Source organism: Pyxicephalus adspersus, chromosome 5, assembly GCF_032062135.1.
Source record: "Pyxicephalus adspersus chromosome 5, UCB_Pads_2.0, whole genome shotgun sequence".
In the NCBI taxonomy this organism is placed as follows: Eukaryota; Metazoa; Chordata; class Amphibia; order Anura; family Pyxicephalidae; genus Pyxicephalus; species Pyxicephalus adspersus.
In genome coordinates, this window is record NC_092862.1 from 45,354,334 (window position 1) to 45,381,862 (window position 27,529).

Genomic DNA, 27,529 nt, shown 5'->3' on the forward strand with positions numbered 1-27,529 from the left:
ATAATTTTTTATTCCAATAAATAAATATATATATATATATATATATATATATATATATATATATATACACATATACCTGCCTATAATGGCAATATTGGTATGGCAAATCTTTAATATATGACAACCTTTGTCTATAGTTCCACTTTAACACTAGGCTTTGGTCTCATGGGTTTTAGCTCGTACAAGAGCAATGTGTACTAGAAGCTTTTTCAAACTGTTCAAAACTTCAGGCAACTTTGGTTTCAGCATAGGAATGCTAAACACAGGTTCTTATAGGAGTGCTGACTGTCACTATCAACAAGCAAACAACTAGCTTTCAACTTGCTTCAAGTAGTGCTAAAGCCCAAAAAGTCTGTTAAAGGGCTTGTCACAGTCAGCACTTCTTATAAGATCTGTCCTAGATCTTAATTCTATAACAATCTGTGAGGTCCTATTAAGACCTCCTAAAACTAGAGTAGAACGATGCTTTATGGACTTTATCAAAGCAGTTTGAATTATTCAAAAGTTTGTAGAACACATTGCTGTTATAAAAGCCAAAGCTAGGTGTGACTAGTCATCTTTAATAAAGTCATTTTAGTCTCACAGCATGATATTGATCTAAGATGTAAGTTATCAAATTGGTACATTTACCACTTCAAATTTTTGTTGCAGTAAAGGAGTTAATATTTAGCGGTCTGACAACCAACCCACATATTGATGCTAAATAAATGTAGTTTACATAACTGCAGAATAGGGGGGCTTCTGTTTTATGGTGGTTAGTTAACTTTCCTTTTTCCTTACTCAATTCCGCCTCCCTCCAACCAAGATATAGTAAGGAGTGCCTGAAGTCTGGGTCACAGACAGCTGCCTACATACAGATGTAAAGTGGCCACAAAAGCATGAGGTCCTTAGTTTAGTACCTCTGTATGGTGTTTATCTACTATTTTGCTGTTTGCCTAGCCTTCTATCATGCAATAAACAAAAAAAATTGTCTAATATTAAACAGAGATGTTTGGCCTCTTCCCATGATATATATTATGTTAGAGACAGCAGACTGTAAACTCCATGTTCTCCATAAAATATTGATGTAAAAATAAGCAAAACTAATAAATAAAGATAAAGCATACTATATAATGATTTCATAAATGCTAAATATGGAGGTGCCTGGGTAGCCATTGTCAGAGTATCAGCTCCTAGTCTTGGTGTCCTAAGATAGATTCTTTAGAAGCAACTGCAGCTTCTTGGACGTGCTTTTCCATGTGCATCTCATTCTGCTGAAGATTTAGGGTTAGAAGCACATCCCTGGACTTGCTGAAGTGTTATGGAATCAGTAACAACTAAATCAAACTGTTCTCAGGTAGACAATGCAAATGTGGAGATACTACTTTTGAGGATTAATTAAATTGCTGTTTTGCTGAGCCTTAATGAGATCTATCACAACCCCATACATATCAACCTTAACATATCCAGTAAATGTATTCACTTAATGACAAGCTGGGTCACTCTGCTGTTGTCATTTGCATCTTCAGCGTAATTAATTACATCTCTTTTATTAAATCACTTCATAAACCACAATTCTGGAAATGTCAGAGGGTTCTGTGCCAGTTAGATGCAACATCCCTCCCTACCTAGTCCTGGTATTACAATACTCCTCACATCTGCTAATGAGACTTCACATAATCATGTTTGGTCCAATCAAACCCCTACTGACAATGGTTTTGAAAATTGTAACTCACTACTACACTCGATTATAATTATTTTATTGGATTTAGAAGGAGGGATTTTGGAATAGTGTATGAGAAATTTAAACAATTCGTATTAACTATCCAAAATCTTCTGAAGCGGAAAAATGTTAATAGATTTTATTTCCTTTTCTGCAAGTAATAGAAGGAGCATTATACAGATTGTAAAGGATCTACTAGATTGTAAGCTCTTCGGGGCAGGGTCCTCTCCTCCTGCGTCACTTGTCTGTATTCATCTGTCATTTGCAACCCCTATTTAATGTACAGCGCTGCGTAATATGTTGGCACTATATAAATCCTGTTTATCATTATTAATAATAAAAATACTATTGTAGTATTTTTTCATTGCAAACTTTATTGGTTTTCATCTGCTTGTTCTTCAATAGGAAGTAATATAGGATGTTGTTATGATAACAGCAGGAAGGCCATTCTTAGTTATTGGCTTCATGCATGTTTGTGCAGACAGTAAATCACAAAATTAATTACACACTGTTCTGGCAGTTATGATTGTTCAGCTTGTTTGGTATGGCCATTCCTACATACTGAAATAGCCACATGTATATGGCGTTATTGTAACTCCCAAGTTAACCAGTGTGAATGTGACCAGCTCTGCATTTGCAGTATAGAAAATCAAATTTTCACAAATGAAGGAACCTGTGAAGGCTTGAAGCTCCCAAAAATGCAGCTTCAGCATACAAATATATTATTTTATCAACAGGGACATTATACTGCATCTGAGCCAGAACTCTAATTATGCCCACTATTCATGGGCAACTTCTCTTTGTTCTGGTCCAATTTGGATCCTTTAAGCCAGTGGTCGCCAAGACCGGTGGTCGGCGAGAAAATTTTGGTGGTCCACAGAAAAATTTGCACATTATTTGCAATTTTTTTAAATTTCTCAATAAAACAAAAATAATATTCTAATAAATTCCTATATTCTGAATGACAATTTTCGCCTTTATAATAAAGGCACTAAATTCACGAAGTGTACTGGAGATGGAAAAACAAGGGAGGCGCAGAGTGATGTCAGTGTAGTATTAAGTTGTATGAAGCAATTGTTGCCGAGCCGTATTCTTCAGTATTGTTTCCACCATTACAACAGTTACCCCGCTCCCCAAATACTGATTCTCATCTGATTGTTTTATTTTATTTGTTTATTTTTCAGATGATCTTTTAGGTAAGAATGACCTTAACTGTGTATTTTCTTTAACTGTTATATTTATTGGCATCAAATAGTTTGACTTCAATACCTTTAATTTGTTGTTTGGTCTTAGATTCAAAGCTGATCAATGAATCAGAGACTCCACAGTCCTTGTCAGGCACCATTAGGAAGATCATTATTTTACAAATGTATGTATCTTTTAAAAAAAATCATTTTAATGATCTGTTTTTAAAATTATGAAAAATTATGAATTTAGTGGTCTGTGAGGTCTGAAAAGTCGTCGACCACTGCTTTAAGCTGTCCATACACGGTAAAGTAGAAAGAAACTCCTTGGTGGGAGGGGTTTTTGTCACTATAAGCAAGTATGCAAAGTATATTTGCAGATTGTGGTATATACCTACATCCCTCCAGTAATGAGGATGTTCATGAACATGTCACACCTGCATCCCCAAAGCCAACATCTCTGTTTCTGACCCTTCTGAGAACCACCACAATCCTAACTGGCCACTCTGTTACATTTGGCCTGATTTATTAAAGCTCTCCAAGGTGGAGAGGATACACTTTCATCAGTGAACCTGGGTGATCCACCAAACCCAGAATAGCTTTTTTAATAAGTATTTTGCTATTTGTTAGCAAATGTTTTCAGTCCTGGACCACATTCATTCCAGGTTTGCTGGATTAACCAGCTTCAGCTGGAGAGCTTTAATAAATCAGGCCCATTTTTTCCTACATTTAGTTCTATTCTTAGTTTGCCAAAAATAGAAGCGGTCACTAGAGTACTAGGCTGTCCAGTGCACACAGTGAACAAATATTGAGTGTACTTCCTCTTTAAATGATTAGTTTTCTGGCTTTCTTTGGCCGTAGCCATGTGATTGAACAGGGTGGGAATCAAACAGGGCCTAAACCAGTAAGACCAAATCTAGGAAAGAATAAACTTATTGAAAGCTTTTAGGCTTAAAATATATCTAAACAAGAATGTAATATATACCAAACTACCAATCCTTAGATGTGGTAACTGCATTTTTTTTTCTATTTTCAGTACAAGAACATTTTCAGTAAGTATAGCAACATTACTGTTGATCTTGCTAGAAATGCAGTTGCTCTGAACTTATATACCTAACAATGTTATCTTTCTTTAAACTATCTTCCAGAAACTATAAATTCCCCTACACATGTAATGAGATGAGATCAGATGAGAAGTCTAGAGCGACAACACTACCTCTCCATGAATACAGTACAGAGAGTGATTGTTGTCACCTTAAGACAAATGCTCAGCAATTTCCCTTCTAGGCTTAAATGTGTAGTAGCCAGAAGACTATTACAGAATAGAAAACAGGTAAACAGCCATCCTAAAATTGCCATTGGAGTGGTCACAATGCAGGAGCAAATTGTCCAGCTGAAAGAAAAAATTTGACTCGCTGTATGTTTCTAAAACTAAAATGTAAATGTACAGCCTGTCATTGCTTAGAATAAACCTAAACCCAAAAACTGAAATTTCATAAATGCAGCTGCAGGTTTTAGTAAAGAAATGCCATGATACCCCTTGTTCGGGCACTTCCTGTTGTCTAGTGACAAGTGTCTGTATCTGTCTGTGATTGGCAGCCCCTATTTAATGTACAGCGCTGCATAATTTGTTGGCGCTAAATAAATACTGTTATTTATTTTTAATAATACTAATAATATTAATATGCTCTTCTCAATGCTCAATTTGGCAAAATATTTACTTTAGTCAGTCACAATGCACAACCACAAGAACTATGATTCATTCCCCACTTCCCCTGCAGAAATCCATGGCTTTGGTACAGAACTAGAAAAGCAAATTTATGCCATAACAAAAACAATGGCTAAAGAATGTTTTGTCCTAAATGCCCGAATAACTGAACTTCACACATATATCAAGTAGCTGCACACGCTGTGATTTTATGGTCATCCAGAAGTTACATATTTGATATTTTAGTGGGAAGAACATTTTGTCAAATTACAAATGAAAGCAGCAACATATTTCTCAACTTTTCACCTCAAAAATACCCCTTAAAAGAGTAAGGCTTTACATGCAATGCTTGCCAAAAGTGACTCAAGCCTGTGATTTGCAAGTTAACTGGATGAAATGTGTTTAGTCACCTGTATTTCACTTGTGTTGAGGTCTGGAAAGATACCCTGGTTATGGCTCTGCTGAGAGGTAACTTGGCAAGTGTAAAGGAAGTACTCAAGTTCCAAAGTGATGTGAGCCATGACCATATAACCATGTAACACTATCCTGACCAGGACAGACTTGGTAACACTGAAATGTTATAGAGGACTTGTTATCAGATAATGATGTGTTTTTATATTTTGTTGCTTTAAGAAAAAACATAAACCTATAAACATATTTACAGTGCAATGATCATATATTTACGCATTTGTGCATTACTGTGCACTCTCTCTGCATTCCCTTTTACCTATATAGGTGAATTTTGGAAGGTAAATGTTCCATAGATAAATGGGTCTTGAGATGTTTACAGTAAACACAATGCAAAGCAGCAATAAATGCAAGGTAACATTGCAAAACACAAATATCTATGTAAATAAGCCTGCGAGGGTTCTCATTTATCCAGATCATTGTATATCTAGTAGTAGTCACATCAAGACATTTGATAGCCTTCCAATGGTGATAGGTTGATGCTGATAATGATTGGTCTTAAATGGGCACCTTGCCTGTGTATCTTGGGGAGGCCATATAAGCATAATGAGCCATATTTTTACAGCTCTCCGAGGCTGGAGAGGATACACTATCATTAGTGAAGCTGGGTGATCCAGCAAACCTGGAATGGATTTCCTAAAAGCCATTTTTGTTAGTAAATGTTTTCAATCCTGGACCAGATCCATTCCTGGTTTGCTGGATCACCCAGCTTCACTGATGAAAGTGTATCCTCTACACCTTAGAAGAGCTTTATTAAATCAGGCCCAGTGTATCTTCCTCAGGGAACAAACAGTGGTACAAGGTCCAATCAGTAGTGCTTACCTTTTCCAGCTGTTGCAAACAGTTGATCACTTTTTTCTTGTAACAACTAGTAAAATTGCTCTTTAGTATTTCATAAATATTGGCATCACTGAGAAGAGTGGTTGTCTTTAAATGGTAATACTATTATCACAGTGCATCTTCCCTTGTCAGCTGGCAGGATGGTAACGCTTGAATCCCTCCTAAGAAAAGTCAGAGCTTTCCTCTTTTGTAAGATCCAAATGGAAGGAGCTGCTTTAGCATTGAACAGAACTACCGAGACCCTTACATGGAGCTGTTGATAACCATCTTTAAATGGGATGGGGGTGCCTAAGACAATCTGCCTTCTACCTACAATGCCCAAAGTTTTGAAAACAATTCACACCTTCAGCCATGTTATTTGCAGGTTTAACATATGCAGATTTCCTGACACCGATGATGAGAATATGTTAATAGATCAGGGTGGTTCAATAGACTTCACACCTCCTATCACTGTCCATGGTGATGGATTAAGGTATTTATAGTGTGTGGGTATTTCCTATACTTCTAGAACTGAAGAAGCAGCTTGGAAGGCTGCCAAATGTCTCCATTATAAGAACAAGTCCAGGTGATGTGGTTGATATCTATACAAGCCTTTTAATAATCTAAAAACTTCTTAGACTGCTACTTGGGTATGCAAAATTCACTTTTAGAGGTCCTGGCTTGCTTTATTGCCAGACCTACAGCCTCAATGCAAACATTAACATTTGTATTTATTTTACAACCCAACTGGCTTTTAAATGTTGAGACACCCACCCAAACCAAGAATGCAGATTAGAAAAGTGTGACACCTGGTCTAAGTATTTGTTCTATGTTTAAGGAACCTGTCATGGGTGAAATATAAAGGTTGCCTTGTTACTTGTCAATGCACAATTAGAAGTCCTTGTCTGGAGTCTTGTTCCAAGTGGGTGACTATAATATTGAAGAGAGAAGGTCACAAGGAGAAACAGGCCACTATAACTTTAAAAGTAGTGGTCAATAGCCTTCATATAGAATTCTTTTAATGACTTAAAGTATTGTAGCTACGGGTAAGCATGATAGCAAGAAAACTAGCATTTTTTGAAGAACCAGCAATAGCAGCCTCTGTGTTTTCTCTGGAAAGAGTTTAATGTGCATAACAACTCCTACTGTATCTGTAAATATGTTGTGCCCAAGCAAGTCTTGCTCTTAGTCACAACCATTGAGCTGGTGGGTCTTTGTCAGATTTGTCTATACATATTAAGAACAAACAGTGGAAGTCCTAATGTTCCTCAGGACTGGATCAATCTCTGTAACTCAGTAGCCTGTCAAAGAAAACACCAGCTGGCATGAAACTTTTTGGAGTAATCTGTACAGATGTGTATGTTTTTTTCAGTATTGCTGGGACAGATGTGTTGGCTTCTTAATTTTTTTAAGTTCTGTCTATTCTGGCTGCGTAGGTTGTTTCTGATGTTTTGTTGATGGATACAGGGAACAGTTCTTCATGTTCTGCCATAAAAAAACACTGCAGTGTTTTTAACTTTCCTTATGTTTGGTGGGAATCAATATTTCCCAAAACACTGCTAACCTGGCTGATTAATTTTACAATGTTGGTGAATTTTGAACGTGATTTTTACTGCTGCCAACACCCCCAGTTTCCTTTCTTCTTGCTTACTACATCAGCTTTAGCACTGGGCCATTTGCCTGATTTCTTTGCCAGAATAGCATCTTGTGTGGCCATGATTAGCACTGCACATACAGTGAGTACAAGAGTCACACTGCTGCCATAGGGGATTGCCATAGGAATGGCTCCTTCCTCCATTCCCTAGTACAGCTAACATTAATATTTCACTTATTTACTTTTCCTGTTAATTGCTTACCTGATATTCTGAATCATCAAATGTGCAGCTTCAGACATCAGGGTTAAGGAAATTGCAAAGTTTTGTATTTGCCAAGATATACATCCAAGGAATGCCTACTCTGTAAAAATTATACAATTATACACTTTTTGAACCCTAATTACTGGGTGCCTGAAATGTGTTTTTCTCCACTAATCAAACACATCTGCATGCAAGTATTACATAAATATTGCATATAATATATATGTCTGTTTTGTTTTTATTACAGACTTTTACATTTAAAAGTCAGAAGTCCTACTAACTAAAAATGCTGATAAGTGAAGTTACTTACACCATCTACAATGGTAAAATGGGACATTTCTACACCGAAATGAGTTTTTACACTCACAATTCACATGTTTTGAGTGCGTATACTATACAATATGCTGTATAGAATGCACCTCACTAAGTCAAGCTTCCAATCACACATATGTGTTGGCCCAGGAGCTCATGTCAGACAGTTAGTTTCGGTGCATGTTAATGCCATCAGGATAGGAATGCACAGGCAACCCTAAAAAAACAATCAGTCTAATGATTCTGCTTCAAATACCACTTCATTATTTACAGACATTGCACTCAACATGGGGTATAAAAATTAAGACCAATTTGCTGATAGGGGGATCAACCTAACTTATTAAATTTGAAGCAAGCTAAAGTTGGAGTGTTTTACATGAATGCAAATCGGAATCACTAAGGCGCCTGTTCACACATGCAAAAAGATAATACGTGGTAAAATGCTTGCCTAACCACAATTAACTGCAGCACACAGTAACCTATTACACACAAAAAGGTAAATTGCCATTTTAAATGGCACCCCAATGCAAGGCAGTGCAGTACAGAACAACATAACATAGTTCACTGCAACAATCAGACATGAACCATTGATGCACTGTACTGCTCTGCATTAAAAACTAATATGCTCGTCTAATTTTTGATTCATTGCATAGCACCATTCTAAATGCAACACTATCCATTAGGTGTAAATGGATCCCTAATCATTTTTCCAGTGCAGCTTTGAATATGAGCAGTTGGTTGATTGCATTAAAGCGGATTTATATTTCCGCATTTATTAACTGCAAGCAGGAAAGATTTTTACTGCAGAAGGAACAGGTACAGAGACCCTTTTGCAATACAACATACTTACCTGCCTGTTCTCAATAATTTGTCTTAGAATGCATAGGATGCTGGGATATGCTGGGTATCCTGGTATACCTCAGGGTTGTTGGGACTGAATGTACTCCCATGCACATGCAGCATCTGTGGTAGCAGCGCCCAGTTTAAAAATAGCGCCCTTCTTTTGACTCACTTTAATATCTGAAAAAAATGCTAAAGGACAGGAACCCTAAGGCAGAGTTTTTGGGAATGAATGGGAGCACAGAGCCTTCAGGGATACCTAAGTCACGCATCCTGGGAGGCTCTTTGGAGCATTTCGGGCATGCACAGAAGTACCCTTTTCGCACAAAGAAAAAACTTGCTGATCTCACGCATGCGCAGTGAGATTGGCAAGTTTTTTCCATCCTACGTCACCTGATCTCGCGCCTGGGTCCGGTAATGTAAGATGAAGAACCCTGGAAGAAGACGCGAAAATGGTGGCGACGGAGCGCCGGCCCTTGGACGACGCGGGACCCGATGCAGGACACCCCTGGATGGATTGGACTGCCCTGCGGGATTGAAGGTAAGTGTATTTTTTTTTTGTCTGTTTTCAGTTTAGTTACACTTTATAAAGTAGGATCAGACGTTCTAACATAATTTTTGAACTAGAACTAGTCCGCATGCTTTTTCTAGGCCAGCAATGTATTCAGTTGACACCCAGGCAATAAGCAACTTCAGAAGCAATGTATTTCTTCAAAGTTTTTCTTTCAAGTTGCAATTGGTAATGATAAATGTCTGGGCCACACATGTAGCCATACTTGGGGGTTGAGCAGCTAAGTGAAAAGTAATAATAAATGGCCAGTTGCTGCACACATGCTGAAAATGCAGTCATCACTGGTAAGCCAGTCAGGTAAAAAAAAGTTTGAATGTCTATACTAGAAAGTTTCAGAAGCACAACAGATAATATCAAATTATTTTCCACTATTTAGTTTTAATAAAAACCAATATATATTATGTCATCAAATGATTAGCACAGCTCAGGTATATTAACCCGAAGCTGTCCAGTGGCTGTGTCACTTTTCAAGAAAAAGTTTGTACTTTTTTCCCCAAAATCTGGAACATGTCTTTTTGCAGCTGAAGGGCTCATAAATAATCACAGGCTCCTCAAGCTACAATTAAAGCTGTATTCCACTTTAATAAATACACTGTTCTGCTTGTTTGTTTTTACTGACTCTGTAAACCTCCAGAGCCGGAACAAATGTCCTGTAAGTGTTCTGCAGGGCTGAACTCATCCTGGATGCTCTGTGTCTCTTAATTGGGCCAGCATGTCTCAAACATGTAACCTCTACTTATGCTCAGATCTCAGATATTTAAAAAAAAAAGCAAATATTTTCCAGTCAGTGGATCCTGGATAGAAGGATGCCAAATTTATTTCACAAGCCAGTCCTGCCTCCACTGGCACATAACCATTTCCAGATGTGAGCAGGAAAACACAGCACATCAGGAATGGCAAGTGTGGGGCTGTGCTCAGAGAAGCAGAGGACAAAAACACATTGGTGGAACCCTAGGCAGGGACAAGGAAACTTTCTAACAGCCTCCTTTATTACCTGAAATGACAAGTAGGGCTTATGTAGACTTGACGCAGTGCTGCGCATACATTTAGACGCGAAAGGCTAATTTTAGACCTACTCAGTAATAGGACCTGCTCCATCCAAAGAAATACAAAGTAGGTCAAAACAACCTCAGAACTGTCATCTATAGTGCACCACATAGGAGTCTGCTGTCCTGCAGAAACTAAAACAATGAATGCTTACTAATATTGATGGAATTAGCAGCTTGCAAATCACACATGATCAAGTATTACAAATAATGATTACATTAGCAGAGTACCAGACTGTCCAGAGGCTTACCTTTCATGTTGGCACAGTAGCGGAGGTGAAAGTTTGGAGGTATGGAGTAGTCTCTAGCCTGGTGGTCTTCTGGGTTGTTATATGTCCATATTGCAAGCAGTTAGTGATAGCCTAGCTAGGTGATACCCTTATGAGGGCTCAGCCCTCTGCTCAGTCCCTAGGAAAGAAGGAGCTAGCACTCACTGACTCCCTGGCAGACTTTGCTAAGCTTATGACTTCAACTCCCTCCTACTCTGTCATACCACAGCTGCTGATGCTGCCCAAATTCTACAAAACTTAATGCACACACAGAGCTGTCACCTCTAAAAGCACCACAATTCCAGAGACCTCAACAAAGAATAAAGACCAGCCAGGGAAGAAGATATTCCTGGGACTGCACATTTATTCCAAAACCATGTGCTTTTTGTACATAGCAGTCTGAGAACTCTGCCACTCCCCATCTCCTCCCCTTTGAAGTTTCTGGGTGTCACTCCAGGAGGCAGAGGGGATGTTTGTCCAGCAGTGATATAAGGAGGGAGAGGATGGAGTGTAGCAGAGCATTCCTCAGTGTGTATCCCTAATCTGGGAGGAAGTGGGGTAACCTCAGACTGAGCAGCAAGGAAAAAAAACAGGATAATGTTACTGTAAAGGATGGAGAGCAGAGGATGCCTGGATTGCATTAGTGCCCAAATGAAAAACACACATTTAACTGATTCAGGGTTGATAGGGTGTCAATGTTATCTCTCCACATTTAAAGAATGTGGCACAAAGTTTTGCACATTGCATGTGATATAAACATAAATTTACCCAATCTGCTATAACACACGCTGAAATAAATAGAACACTTAATACACTTAATACAATTTATTTAGTGATGATCTGTTGCATGCCCAGATGCTACTTGTTTGGAACACAGGATATACAATCCCCAGGTCAGCATAATTCAATTAGAACAGAACACAAAACATCTTTTTGTAACTTATACTATGTCCATTCAGGCGGACAGGATATTATTCCTGTGGGAGGGCAGATTTCATTTGCCGTTAGCTGGCATTTCATGCTACAAAAGAAATGAGGCTTATTTTGGAAATATGAGGAAGATAGTCAATATGACTTATCTGATGTATTCAAAGAGTTCTCTTATCTGATACATGTAGGCCAAAACGGAATAATAATAAAATTAACTTGTTGTGAAAACAATCTTATGATAATTTGTATAAAATGGCAACATAAAATAAATATTTTGTGTTTGGGCTGTCCAATCGATACTTAGCTCACTGGGATTTCATGTCCATTCCATTCACAGGATGGAAGCATGGCACACAGCGGGCAAAACAGACATCCATCACTCCTGAAAATGTTGAATGCTAAGGAGTAGTACATAGAATGCCCCACTGACATTTATGAAAGGCAGGAGAAGAGCTACCAAAAAGGTGACTTTAAACTGACAAAACTATGCTACAAAAAGTAAGATAAAGCAAACATAAAACTCAAGTAAACATAAAACTCACGCTTAGGCTATGTTCAGACTGCTTTCTTATGCTTGCTGTCTCCAGGAAGATGCTACATGTCCAGCAAAGTCTCCTCTTCCAGTGGCTCACTCCCATGCCACCATCTTAAAAATATGGCATCTTTTTCTCTTCCACCCTCATTCTTTAAAGAGTGACGCAGTAGATAGCATTCCTGTCGCTAACAACTACATCAGCCAATAAAATCAGTTCCAACTGTATTTGTTAACAATTTGTTCTGATTTCAAAATTTAGGATAAGGATCTTGTGAACCCGATGGCCCTTCCTCTGTCAGTGGACAGGTTCTAAATTCTACTGATAGTGGTGACCTGTAATGCAGTGTGACATTTATTCCAAAAGACGAGTATTCCTGGACTTTTTTTACAGCACTGGGGAGGAGGTAAGCATCGCAGTGAGATATGGTGAGAATTACAGTTTTTATTAGCTAATTGTTTAGAAAACAATTATATAAACATTTGTAAATGTTACCAATTTTTCTTAAAGCAGGACTGGCTCTTTAAAGGTTTAGTCCCTCCAAAACATCTAGTTTGATGGATGATGGAGATGTCAGGGATTGTTGAGATATTTGCATTTTATGCACATCTGCTGTGTCCAAAATCAGGAATCTTACTCTGCTAAGGGGTTCCTGCTCTACAAAAACAAACAATACTTGGTGAACAACCATTAGCAAAGAATGGTGTAATAACTTACAATGGCAACAATGTGACCATTTGCGGAGCTCAGCAGACCTTTATCACAGTTTTGTTTTGTGTCCACTTTTGAGACAGTATACAATTCTGCACTTTAAATAGAATAAAAATAAATATTCTATATTGTATCTGACTTATAAATATCCCTTGTGATGAGTTTCACTTATGCTACATAAACCTTTTCAGCTGGACCTTATCCTAAAACTCAAAGACATATTATGTACAAAGAGTTTAAAAACAGCCCACAGAATGCAAGGGACTACAAAGAAAAAGCAGTAGGGATGACAGTAGTTGGGGTGAAATTTTAAAATGCGCAATACTGGGGAAAAAAAGAGCATGCCTGCCCTTTTATGCCACTTGCACAAATGTCCACATTACAGCCCTTTTACATGTCAAACCACCTGGAGCATCATAATGTTTTATTGCATCATTGCTCACAAAATCATTTGTCATCTAACGCAGTGGTCCCCAACCTTTTGCAGCACTGAATCCATAGACTGTGTCACTCAAAGGGGAAGAAACTTCCCCCTAAGTGACGTCATAATGCAAGAACCTGCGCACTCCTGCGATGGGAGAAAGGGCAGGTTGTGTCCAGAGACACCGCCCTGAGCCTGCAATCCGTACGTGGTCAGTGGCTTTGGTTGGTGCGCACCCCCAAGCAGGGTCCTTCTCCTGGCCCCACTGGGGGTGCACCGACCAGAGCCACAGACCACCTCTGGTCTCTGTGCTCTCATGGCACACCTGTCAGACAGCCTGGGGGTTGGGGACCTCTGATCTAACGTCATCTGTACAAGTGATAGATGATGTCTAACATCATCTGCACAGATTCTAAAGATTAATTACTGAACTAATCCATGAAGATGCATTGCTCAGAGTAACCAAGAATCATCATGGATTGTCATCTTTTCATGCTGTTGGGTTATCTTTCAGAGAATGATTATCCAACAATATGTTGGTAATCATTTGTTTGGAACAACAATATTCTAATGTGTGTACATAGCTTTAGGCTACAGCTAAAGCATCACTTCCGGGTGGCCTGCCTTTTTAATGTAATATCATAATGAGCCTGGCTACCACTAACACAAGAAGCAAAACGAGAAAAAAAATCATCCATTTACTCGACTAAATGCACCCAACTTCCTTTTTGAAAAAGGTTTTTTTTTTACATTTTTTCATTTGGATAAAATATTTCGCTGTCAGGCTTTTTATATATTGTGAGATGTGCCCATAAGAAGAAACACATGATAAATATAGTAACTAGACTTGTTAAAGTTTTAGGAGTTTAACTGAATCAGGGAAAACCCTTAAAAGAGTGATTATATTAAACCACATCTGTTGTGTTACTGTAGGAGAACAGCATTTAATGATAAAGGAAACACACAGTGTAAATGTCATGGTTCAATGATAAACTGCTTTGCAAAAGTACTAAAAGCTTGTTACCGCTCCAACTGTTGAGGATTCTTCATATTGGAGGTTCTGTGTGTTAAAAATACATGGAATCACCATTATGAAAAATACATCCAGCTTCCATTACCACTGATGTTTTGCAGAGTAGCAGACTCTAATATCGATCCCATTTATTATTAGCCGACCCTATATTTATTATATAAAAGGGTTATCCACATGTTAATATATTATTAAAAATGTCATGATTGGTCTGTTTTAAGTACACAAAGGGCTGTACACTTTCTCCAAGAATCAGTACTGTCATATGGAGGTCCATACCTTGGTGGGAAGAGGCAAGGTTAAAGCAGACCTAAACTAAATTTTTTACTTTACATAAAAGGATACACAACCCTTCTTTTTTTAACTGCAACACCCTTTTTTTAAAAAAAAAAAAAGTGAAGCCCATTACATTCTGCCTTGATCGCTGCGGCATCATGTCACGCATCCTGGGAGGCTCTTGGCCTCATTTTCCTACACTAAGCGGGAAAGAGATGCCAATCCCACACATGTGCAGTGAGATTAGCACTCTTTTTTCCCCTTTATTGCAGGCTATGATACCCGATCTCGCTGCTGCAAAGAAGAAGGACGAAGATGGCGGCGACCGTCGCGGACAAAGGATGATCACAGGATGGCGTGTAAACCAATCGAGGACTTCGCTAGCTCGATCGAAAAATCTGCAGAATTAAAAGGTAAATGTGATTTTTTTTAATTTTAATAAACATCTGGCCTTTTAATAAACCATAAGGAGTGAATTATCTTTTCTGTTATTTTTGGAATCAGAGAAAATGCTTAGTAACTGAGAATGTCCACTTTGTTAGCTATTGTAATAAATCTGTGTTTTAGTGCACACAATTTAAAAAATTGTATAGAGCCCTTTTATTGAGTTAGAGTTCTGTCACGTGGTATGCTTCTATTTAGCCAGTATGTTGGGTGTAACCAAGAAAGTAATTGTCTAAAACAACCAAATACCTCATCAACAACATCTGGCCCTGTAAATACATTGCATAGATTTGGAAGGCTGTGCTAAAAGAATTCCAAGAATGAGGATACCTCAGTATCTAACAAATGTTGAACAGAATGGCCAAAGCAGGAAAGCTGCCAGAGCATCACAGGAAATGATACTGTGCAAGACCTGCTGGCTCAGTTAAAGAATAAATATGATACAATTGTCCTAAAATTTAAATAGGTGCATATTGGATGGATGAAAATATATTGCAGAATAATTTTAGTAGTACAATCATACTCCCAGATACATGTGTACACATCCTAAAGCAGCTAGGAAACTGACTAGAACCTGAGTACAGTTCCCCCTGTTATGACTTCTGAGATTGAATTGTTTCACAAAGCATGCAGTTACAGAGGTCAGTAAGGAATTGTTTTAAAGCTTATTTACTACTATGTTAAGAAAGGTTTATATGAAAAATTAGTACTGATTAACCTTTAAACACTGACATCAAATCTGGACTGAATTGGTAGCCTTTCCTTCTGTTCTCTTTCAAAAACTAGAAAAACAAGTATTAACGATACATATGAGCCATTAGCTATCATTCCCATACCTGGATGAGCAATTATTTCTACTCTAGTATTTGAAATATTATTCACAATTATCAAGGGATATACAAGCTCTGTTTTATTACAGCTCCTAGGACCCATATGTCTTTCTCATAATTCCTATATTTCAGAATTTTGGAAAGCTGCTGACGTGCTCCGCTGACCCTTGACTCAATGTAGATGCACTGCTACAAAAATAACACAATATGTGTGAATTTGTCATAACAAACATGTACTTGATTTACATTGGAGGAACATGGGATACTCTTGACAACTGATTTATTACTGTGGTGTCTCCAAAGTTCATTACGCAAATATTTAATTTGCCACAAATTCATGTTTAACAATTACATGTTGAATAGACTGTTGGGTAAAAGGTTCAATATATTTTATATGAATATAAAGTTAGACTAGTGGTAACATTTTACTATAGGTTGACCTGGTAGGGAACAAAAGTAAAATAGTTTATACAGCTGTTCTAGGTCTTACCAATATGAGCCGACTCATTTCTTCCTTCTCCTTTTGGATAATAAACACTTGTATGTGTTTTTTATTCTCAAGGGGTAAATTTATAACAATATTCAATCTGTGTTTAGGCTGTGCTGTGCTACCCACTTTGGCTTGTCACATTCAAAGTCAGGCTGTGGAGTGGAGGCAGCAAAGCCCCAAACAATTCTAACTGCTAAATGGAGCAGAAATAGTCGTATAGATGCAGTGAAGCTTTTTTGAGCCTATTTTTATCTATTTTTAGTGACTATAACTACATACATACTATATTTCAGATGATTGTCATCTGATTGTGTGTAAACCATTCCCCTCCCCTGAAGTCATTCATCAATTCGCCCTGGTGATTGATCCAAAACATCCTGCAAACAGGCAGGTCCTTATTTTTTATTTGCACTCCCCTGTCCCTGTTACATTGTGGGTGTAGTTCTTCTCCTCTTGCATTCCCTCTTCTGCCACCTTGATTGTCCAGGCCAGAATGACATAATCCAGCATTACGTTAAAACATCTCTACTTTGGTTTCATCTATCTAAAAGTTCAAGAAGTCTTGTGGTCTGTTCAGATGCAACTTTGCAAACCAAATCAGTGGGGCCATGTTCCCTTTGGAGAGAAGATGCTTTCCACTGGCAACCCTTCAAATAAGCCATGCTTGTTCAGTCTTTTTCGAATTGTACGGTCATGAAAATTACCATTTAGCACGCTAAACTGTTTTCTCACTTAGAATAATGGACTTCAAATTGTTCGGAAATTGCCTTATAACCATTACCAGATTGACATGAAGCAAGAACTGATTCTCTAAGTTCTTTGCTGATGTATTTCCTCCATGGCATTGTGTTAACGCACACTTCAATACTCCAGACCAGCAAACTTCCAGACCAGCAAAGCCAAAACTTCTACTTTCATAGAGGTGGTCACTTGGCCACTACTGACCCTTCTAGTTCCCTTTAGAGGAAAAAGGGATGTACTTTATGTTTCCCACACTGCTTCTGCATTTTGACTTAGTCTTTTGTTAATTTTATATTTTTATGGTATAGTATGTTGACTTGTTTTTCATCTGAGATTGTATTTACCTAATTTTTGGACCTGCTAAGGAGCAGGGGAATTTTTTTCTTATGTCCTGGTAAGCAAAACCTCCGAATTCTCATTATTGTACTTTTGGTATGATATAGTACATTGTTTCTGTATTAGGTGTGTATTTGAAGGAAAAAGAGACTGTTATCACTCATTTGAAGTCACCGAGGATAGGTTCCTTCTACACCCAGCCAGCATTATCCCCTATTTTCTGTCCACAGGAGACTTCCTGCATGAAATGTGCCTACAGGGCATCCCAGGTTTGCACAGAGGTGTGTGAAACAGATAGGCTGGCATGGGAATATTGAGCCGCTCTTTTATGGCCCTACCACTGTTCACTACAGTGTGCTAAACTCATTGCAACATTTTGCTTCTTAGGGTGTCCAAATATGCCTTCAATCATAATACTAGCCAAGTTTACAAGTTTAGGAAAATCTACATTTAAAGCATTCCAAGATGGACCAACCTGCCTTGATGGCAACTTATTCTGTTCATTCTGTCAGTGAATCTTGCATTGTTCTTATTCTCATTGCTGTTCGTAAAGGAATTATGATATTTTTTTGAAAGTATCATTGGAATTTAAATATTTTTGAAGATGTTTTAGGAAGTTTTATGTATGCACCAATTTGAAATATGCATTGTTTTGTATATAAACAATTTTTAGTTCCTGATGAAGTGGATTCTATCTACGTAATGCGTTGAAAATCTACTAAGATTTATTGTTGGGAGCATTGTCTCATACCATGACCATACTAGTTTTTCTATATCATGTTTTTGCATAGGGGATGTGGCATTATGTACAATATTTATCTCACCTAAACACTACCAAAAAAGATGTGCTTTTCTGTTTTATTTCTATAAAACATATTTGTATAACATGCAGTTTTCAGTAAACTACAAAGCAATGGGTGGTATTGCTTCCATTTGGCCAGCTGGAAAGAATTCAGAGCTATAACCAGCAGTCCAGAATTAATTTATTCTAAAAACTAAACTGAGATGCCACCCCTAAGTCCCTAGTTTAGGCAAAATATTCTGGCTCGCAGCACTACTTTCACAGACCAGTGTGAGATGATCACATCTTTGCCTACTTAAGGTCTGAATTTAAGGCTTGTAAGGGAAGAGCAGATCTCATTTTAGATTTAGTTTAGAGACTGTCTGAAAACCCCAGAGTTAAATGAAATATCCTCTCTGCAACAGACATACACATTTTCAATGTGGAACCCAGCTTTTATTTGTGTACTTGTCCAGAACAACATTTCACCAGCATCGGCTTTGATTCACAAATGTCAGAATCATGATGCCAATTTTCCAAGGCAAGCTATTTTTTAAAGCTTATGACTGCATAACATTATAACTCTGAGCCAAGAGAAACAGACTCTGACAGAGGACATTTATTCGGCAGTCATTTTTAGCTTTTTAAAGCGTCTGCTTTTCATAAGCTACACACAGTTTATTCTAAATGTAAGGTGCAATCCTGAGAGCAGGTGTACAAAAAAAAGTCAAATTATGCACAAAATGTTTAAATCTCTTTGTTCCTGCTATGTTCTCTACATGAAAATAGTGCACGCATGAACATTGATCATTAATAAGGGACCAGTATATAAAATACAATTAAAACCAGATTATTTAAATGAGCAATTAATAAAATATATGACATAAATACATTTCAGAAATGTACACATGAGGATAACTAAGGTGCAATTGTGGCAGAGACATATTCCGGTAACAGACTTCCTGAAAAACTGTTTAAATAGCCTTATATAAGCCTCCATCAGCCAAAAATGGTCAAAAACAGTTGGCTCAATGTGCCTCAAAGTGGACCATTTATTAGAAAATCACGCTTTGGATAAATGGGTAGGGCACATCATTCCCAAAAAATGTTATTTTAATTCACAACTTTATATAACATACATTTTGTTATATTTTCAACCCTGTGTCTTTGGGTGTGCATTACCCAAATGCTGCACAAATCCAAAACATGCATTTTAGGTCCCTAAGGTATATACAAGTTTTCTAGAGCAGAACTAGTACGATCAACACTTGACATACCTACTTCTCTGCCATAGGGATTGATTTAATAAAGCTCTCCAAGACCGGGGAAGATAAACTATCATGGACGAACCTAGGTGATCCAGCAAACCTGGAATAGATCTGGTCCAGGATTGAAACTATTTCCCAGTTAACAGCAAATGATTTTTAAGAAATGTATTTCAGGTTTGTTGGATCTCACAGGTTCTTCCATGATAGTCTAGCTTCTTCAGTCTTGGAGAGCCCTGATAAATCAGGCCCATAGTGTCATGCTGATTGACAGCCTCCTGAGTAGCCAGTTAGTGCAGCTTCCTCACATTGAACTCCTCCTCTTAGCCAAAGTTAGGAAGAAGAAATGTCACAAAACTGCAGCTGTTCAGATCCAGTCAAAATGTTATTTTAGACCTTTATTTGTGTTGTTTTGAATGAAAGCAGCAAGAAGAACTAATTACAATTTCAAATACATACCTTTTTAGGTGCCCAAAAAGCTGGACACTGTCTGAATTACTACAGCAGGTTTCTGGAAGTCTGCTGGGAAAATAACAATTCCAGAAATGTCAGTCTTCTAGGTTCCCCCACCAATCCAACTGATTTCTCCCACTGACATCACATCACTGATGGAGATAATAATGATTGGAGATCAAAGGGAAAACCAGTGAGAACTGTAGGGAACCTTGGAGTAGAAGAGTGTGACTTCAAAGGTCCGGTTCTATTGATTGGTGAGGTGTTTGGCACCACAAGCATTTTCACCTTCTTTTACAGATAATAGTTTGTTTGTTTTTGTCACTTCAAAATGGCTTTAGAGAAAATCATAATTTGAAAATGAATTTTAACTTGATCTTTTAACTTTCTAAAGTTTGTATAAACTATATAACTCATTAAGTTATGTTGTAAGAAATGACCTAACTCATAGACGAAAACCATACAAAGCTTTTTGTGCACTCATGTCAGTGTCAGTTCTGTTTTCTTGCTTTATGAGTTTTTTCTTCCACAGAATAAAGGTTTCTGACATATATCACATGGTTATAATATATCTTCAGTCCTAATATTCATGCAGACATCAAAAATAGTCTTGATCTGGTCTTCATTTAAAGAACTAATTTTAACATTCTTTGGTATGTAGAGGAAAATGTGCTGAGCAGTAAGCCAAACCTTTTAAGTCTAATAATCATCAAAAGTTTCTTTACATCTTCATCAACTTTTTGTTTGATTCTTTTAGGCAGTTTTCAAGCTGCAGAAATTGGTGATATTGAAAAACAAAACTATGCCATAGGGCAAAGAGTGCCAAATGTAAGAGAAGGACTTTAAAATGGTAAAATGGTAATATATTGTTACTTTTATTCAAACAAACAAAAAAAATTTAAAATATTTCTTATGGCTCTTGTGAGGAGACAATTATCTGGTTGACAATCCCATGCAGTAAGCCACCGCATGTCAGCACGCCCTGTTTATTCTCTATAATGGCGCCGCTTGCAGCAGCAGGAAAGATCACGTAAATGGCTGTCAGTCCTCATCTCTGCAGTCTGCAGCATCCCCAGTTTCCCTTTGGCTGTGAATGGTCTCTCTGCATCCCCTGCTCTGAGATTGTGTGCAGCTGAAAGTGATTTGGAGATTAGTTCCTGATCTCAGTCCTGCTCTGCTGTTGGCTGCTGGGTCTTTATAGCCTCTCTGCTTCCAGTAACTAGTGCCTGTTGTTGGTGTATTATTTTGTTTGATTTACTGTTGCTGACTTTGCTTGTTCCTGGCACTTCACAAGTATGCCATTACTGGGGATAGTAGGAATTCAAGTTAGTAATGCAATTATCCATTATATTAGTTTTGCATTATAATAAATAACCTATTTACTTTTGTCTGCCCAATGCTTCTAAGACAGGTTATGAAGTGCTCAAGGACTATTATTTATGAAAGATGATTTGAAGTATGGAAGTAGAAACATAAATGTAACCTACATAATATAATCATCTTCTATTTTTTAACCAACACATTCCATTGGAGTTTTACTATAAAGGGGACACTTCAGAAGAGAAATACAATATATACTTGAGTATAAACCTGAGATTTTATTTTTGACCTGAAATGCTATTTAAAAAGCATCTGGTGCAGTGTTTTCATGAAAAGTGTAAAAATAACTCTTACTGTCAAAGTTTGTATTACTTTACAGGAGAACACAGCACCATCTGCTGGTGACCAACAAAAATGCACAACAGATCATTTTGAGAGAGTGAGCCATCACGATCACTCAAAAGCACCAAATATTTTACCCTGCAAAAATGAGGACCAAGTGTCCATGTGATTTTACCCAATTTAAAATAAATGTTTTAAAAATGACACACCGTAGATGTATTTATACATATACATTTAGTTGGCATTTCTGTTGATTACTTTTTTAAATGTTGCAATGCAGTGATGGCCACATCTTGTAAAATGTGTTGTTTTCCTGTTTTTCAGGGGAAAGTAGGAGCCTTGATTTGTAGTTGAATTGGTTATTATTCGAGTTTTTACAAATATACATATGTATATGTAGTGGCTCCCCTATTTACCGCAGCCGGCGTTGATACTTCCGCTGCTGCGGTAAATAGGGAAAGCTCCCTGAAGGGAGATCCCTCTCCTCCACAATGCATATGGAGGAGAGGGATTTACCTTTAGGGGGCGTTCCCTGGTGGTGGTGGGCGGCACCATTAGGGCGGGTTTGGCCTAGTGTGCTCCCGCCCACCCCATAAATTGCCTAGTGGCCATAAAACTTTGCCGACCCCTGCTCTAGACCTTTCATTTGGAGTCTTGCTACAATATGTAGTCTGATATGCATAGTCTTTGCAGGTTGGAACTCTGATAGTAAAGTAAGGATAGCAAAACTTGAGCTTTCCCATTTACAAACAAATCAGTGGTGGTAGCATTCTTATTACCATCTTGACAGGGGTTATGTATTTAGAATCCTTTTAAAAGATTTTTAAAGTGATACAAATACTGGGGTGATGATCCAGACACAATTTTATTATATCTTCATTAACAGGCTGGCAACATATTTAAAGTCTGAACTTCTGTAGACTTTCTTATACTACTGATTATTCTGTTGACTTCTGTTCAACACTGATACACTGACTTAGCCATTAGCTTACAAAGGTGGCAACCCGGTGCAAGCAATATTTTAACATTTTAGCTTGCATGTGCCAGCTAACCATAAAGGCATCTTTTAGGATTTTGTGATTTTTAAGAATTAAAAAATCTATGGTAATTGCCATAGATTTGTGTTTCAATACTATAGGATTATACCTATAACATACTGTTTCCATACTGTTTACGGTTTCCATGTTTTTTGTATCAGTGACATACTTTTGTATCAGTGACATACTGTAGATCATAGTGGTGGAGCATGGTGGCTATCATGGCTACATGAATGTTCAGGGCTCTGGGACAATTCCCACCAAGAAAACTGCATATATTTTATACATTACCCTGTGTATATTTTCCTTTACATTCCAAGAACATGTAGATCGTCTTCCACATAAACGTGACCACGTTTTTATTCATGACTGTGGAAGAGGCCATATATTGTAAAATTGTATGGAGGTAGTGAACTGCTGCTATGGACTATGTAAAAAACTTGGAATTTGCCAGCACTCAAAAACAGCAAAAAAAAAAAAAAACAAGGACAAAAAACATACAAGGCATTACGCAATCCCCCCTTAAAATACAAACCTAACTCTGTTTTAGTGTATTTATATTTCGTAAAATTGTGACATGCCTAAATAATAATGCAAAGTGTTCATTCCCTGGCTCACTTCCCTCCAGCTGGATTATACTGGAACATTTCCTCTTATAAAAGAACAAACAAGCTATGTAATATTCTTCGTCTTCTTAATCCCCGCATGATTTAAACATTATTTTCTGCAAATATGTAGCTAATGAATTGTTATTGAGACAGACTAGTTGTTTTTGTAAGTCTTATTTTGTGCTGCAATCGTTTTGCAGAAAACAAAAAAAAGACAAAAAAACAAGTAAAATGTATAATAAATTCTGTAGCAGTATATAAATCACTTCACTCCTATATATTAAATGTCAGGTCCATCAGAGGAAATCACTTTATCCTAGGATATCTTTATTAAAACGTTGCTGATGACTGTTTTCAGGACCATCCCATATGGAAGTCATTTCTGCTTGACATTTTTCATCTAGTTTAATTGGCATGTCACCAGGAAAAAGTGCATGAACATGCAGCAGTTTACTGATTACACATAGTAACATGTTTCTGCCAAACCAGTCTGTGTCCAGGTTAAAGTAGACTGAAACTTTGGCTGAGTTGGGTTGATTCACAAAATTAGAACATGTACACATTGAACTATAGGTTAAAAGGCTGTAGCAGTATTACAAAATGGTTGTGATTACTCGTCGTTTCATAGGCTGATATAGTAAAGAATCTTTACAAAATCTTTGTAAATATTAATTTGGCCAATCAGGTAGTAAACAGAGTGACAGGTTTGTTAATTGACCCTGCCTCTTGTGGCTATTATATTAATAACTACAAAATCTATATAAAAACAAGACATCGAAAATAATCTTTTGACAATGTTAAGAGCTATGTCCTCTCATTTAAGTACACAGTTCTTTGCTGGTAATCCTATATTAAAGCTGATTTTTGGAATAATACTACTCCCTCTCCAACACCTCACTCCCACCTACTCTTACAGACCTCTGGCATAGAAAAAATCATCCAGAGTCGCAGTTATGTGAATCTCCAGCCCAAAGCCCTACAATTACAGAGTTAATGTCCTTTTTGGGAGTTCAGATCAGCGTATAACATTGACACTTACTATTGGCTTTCTGGTCTTTACAAATCTTTGCAGCAAATGTCCTCAAATGTGGTAAGGCTTAGAAGGTTGTCCATGTTTCTCAACAGAAATGTAGCATATAGTTTTATATATAAATATCTAAAATAAAATAATTCCTAGAAATATTGTAGGAGTAAATGAACCCCAGCCAAGGATAAGGAGAAGTTTTCTGATAACAGTGCTGAAGGGTACATGAGAAGACAGTAGTTGTGAGCAGGCAAATCCTGTATTGTAGAAGGGAGAGGCTATGTTATTTCTGAAAAAAATAAACTTACCTGTCTGATCACATTTTTTTAATAAACTCACCTTTCCTCATTCTGTGACAGGTGCCATAATCTTCACCCAATCCTTTGGGATCTTTGGCCATCACGGCATTGGTAACTGGCTTGGGGTTGAACTCTGGACTGTTACCTTGCATTATTGCTTTTGATAACTGACCTGATATTTGCTTAGGGGTTCCTGTGATTATTTGCACCTGTTTCTGCTTTTATGACCAATTGGGAAACCCTACAGCTTCCTTTTCCCTTTGCTGATTATTGTGGTTTATCCTGTGATCTCGGGCACTGCTACATTTTACTATTGTGGTTAAACTAACCTAAACTTGGCATTTAATCTCTCTCCTTCTGGACTGACCTATGAATTTGCCTCTTCTGCTGAGAGCTATTGATAACTCATTCATTTCTCTGCCTGCTGTTTTCAGTTACTGGTTCCACTCCACACCTGTACAATCCTGACAATTGATTGGCCGTCTTAATTTACATAACTTCTGCGCATGCATGCAGGAGTTAAGTCTTTCCCAGCAGCTTAGTGTACATTTCAGAAAAGATTGGCTTCTGCAATAAACAAACTTGTAATATTTATTTATTTATTTTTTATTGTTTAGTTTTAGTTTATTGCTAATCTAGTTTAATCTAATTTTGTTTTGAATGCTGGGAATCCATAGGATGTTTAATACTGTGAGGGGGTCAGATTCTGATTTGATCTATCCAGGGAGTATTGGATTGTGCATACAGTAACACTAGCTGTGAGATTTGCACTTATTTATACTAGATGTGGAGATGTAAATCTTACAGGCTATCCTGAGGTTTGCTTAGGTATATGGTTTGTCTGGCTACACTAGGTTTGGTAGAACTCTAGCTAATTGTTATTTTTGTAATGTGCTAGGAATATGCAGTGGAGAGGTAATATGCAAATTTAATATAAAAGTTTAGGGAGTAAGGTCATTCAATTGCAAACATTAGACCAAGCCACATTATAAAATAATGTTTTTGTATCACATGAATAGCTGGGTAATTGGCTAAAAAATAAATCATAAGAATTGGTAAAGAGGAACTAAACTCAAAGGTCCCCCAAAGCAAAAAAAAAATTCACTTACCTTTAATCCCGCAGGGCTGTCGATCGGTCCGAAGGTCTCTTCCATCGGGTCCCGTGCCGTCCTGGCATCCTTCTTCATGCTGGCGCTCCGGGCACCGCCATCTTTGTCTCTTCTTTCTGGTTCTTCTATCTACGTTACCCGACCCAGGTGCGAGGTCGGGTGACGTAGGTTGGAAAAGAAAATGCCGATGTCACTGCACGAGTAAGATCTGCATTTTTTTGCCACTTTTTACGAAATGGCTCCTTCTGAACATGTCCGAGCATCTCGGGCATGCTCAGAAGCAGCACCCAAGAGCCTCCTGGGATCTGTGATGTAGGTATCCCAGGAAGCCTTGCGCTTCCATTCATTCTCGATCGCCTAGGCAATCAAAAATTAGGGGACGATGCTGCACCCTCTTTTTTTAAAAAAAAGGGGTGTTGAACTGAAACAAAAAACAAACACACAGAAAATTTAACTTTACATAAAAGGGTTGTCTATCCTTTTATGTAAGGTGAAAATGTGAGTTTAGGTACGCTTTAAGTATATTCCAGGTAAGATAAGTTTGGAGTTCAATGGAAATTGATTAATGTGTTGTGAAATATCTGGTAGGGGAGAGACAAATGACTGTCTGCATTTTGAGTTCTTTAAATAAACAAGCACGAAACCTGTTCAGTGACCTGTCAAAGTCATATGACCTGCTTTCCTCCAATCAATGCTCAGTGAAGATTCACTACCTGCACCCGACAATTTGGATTGTATGGTCCAAAGTTTGCATAGAGTACTGAGTGAAATCCATTCTCCGTTATAAACAAGCCTCTCCGAGAAAAAGCAAGAAAAAAGTTTATAGCGCTGTCAGTCATTTGTGTAAATAGATGCATAAAGGGGTCCTATTATTATTGGTTTTCTACAAAAGTGTAAGTGAAGGGGAATCTCTGAAATGAAACACAAATGGCAAAAAACTCACGGTGTCTCAGGGTGGGATGGAGGACCGTCTTTGTCACCAGCCCACTTGGCAGCGACATGTACATAGTGCAGAGTCTAAGCAACAGCCTGGTTTTCTCCAGAGCCTCTAGAGGTGGGGCTGTTGCAATACAGGCTGTTGCCAGGTTGTGGCACCCTTCCACGCAGGTGTTAGTAACTGCTGACAGGTTAGGACCAAGGCGTAGTACAGGAGTAAGAGGCAGACGCTTAGTCAGACAAAGCCAATATGGTCTGGGCAGGTAGCAAACAGGAGTAGTCACACAGAGCTGGGGTCAGTACATAAAAGAGTCATTATCGGAAACAGGGAATGCAGACAGGAACCTGGAAGCTGAGCCTAAGAGAACTCCTTGTTCAGGCAACATCCTGTTGCCAGTCACTTCCTTATATAGGGGAAGTCATGTAAGCAGCAGGTAATACAACAAACCATCAGAGGGAGTGCTGGAGCAGAGGCAGCTTGGTTGGAGTTCCCACTTCTGCCAGAAGATGGAGCGCACCTGTGGAATATTGTAGTCCTCTGGGGTAAGGAGTCACATAAGTCAGAGCAGGAAATGACCATTGGATAGGATTCCTGGGCAGTGTTGTTGCTGCTGGCTGCAGAGGAATGCAAGGTGGGTGAGACAGGATCTTGTGGGGATCTTTGACACCTACCAAGGGATTTAACAAGGGTTTCAGATAAAACTAGGTTTAGCTTTAGGTATTAAAAATGAACACAGCTTCATTTTGTTAATGTATATCTAGTCACATACAGGGTAATGTTAAAAAAAATACAAAATTCTTTTTCAAGTGTTTGGATAATTAAATTATAAATGGCTCG

At 37.9% G+C, this 27,529-nt stretch overlaps 2 protein-coding genes across 8 annotated transcripts in view; one reads left to right on the forward strand and one right to left on the reverse strand.

Moving 5' to 3' along the window:
• Positions 1 to 11,098, reverse strand: part of COLEC12 (collectin subfamily member 12) — a 73,306-nt gene extending 62,208 nt beyond the window's left edge. Inside the window, exon 1 of the mRNA XM_072411344.1 lies at positions 10,758 to 11,098. Coding sequence (XP_072267445.1) covers positions 10,758 to 10,764 — 7 coding nt within the window. The 5' untranslated portion in view covers positions 10,765 to 11,098. The remainder of the gene's footprint in view (positions 1 to 10,757) is intronic.
• The window catches only part of CLUL1 (clusterin like 1), a 50,731-nt gene continuing 32,491 nt past the window's right edge, over positions 9,290 to 27,529 (forward strand). The window contains exons 1-5 of one of the 7 annotated variants that reach the window (XM_072411347.1): positions 9,297 to 9,430; positions 12,043 to 12,203; positions 12,500 to 12,644; positions 14,949 to 15,089; positions 20,031 to 20,874. In XM_072411347.1, the coding sequence (XP_072267448.1) occupies positions 20,864 to 20,874 (11 nt within the window). In that variant the 5' untranslated portion in view covers positions 9,297 to 9,430; positions 12,043 to 12,203; positions 12,500 to 12,644; positions 14,949 to 15,089; positions 20,031 to 20,863. Of the gene's footprint in view, positions 9,431 to 11,105; positions 12,645 to 14,948; positions 15,090 to 20,030; positions 20,875 to 27,529 lie in introns of those variants that run through there. The other 6 variants (XM_072411345.1, XM_072411348.1, XM_072411350.1 and 3 more) reach the window with 6 other exon arrangements.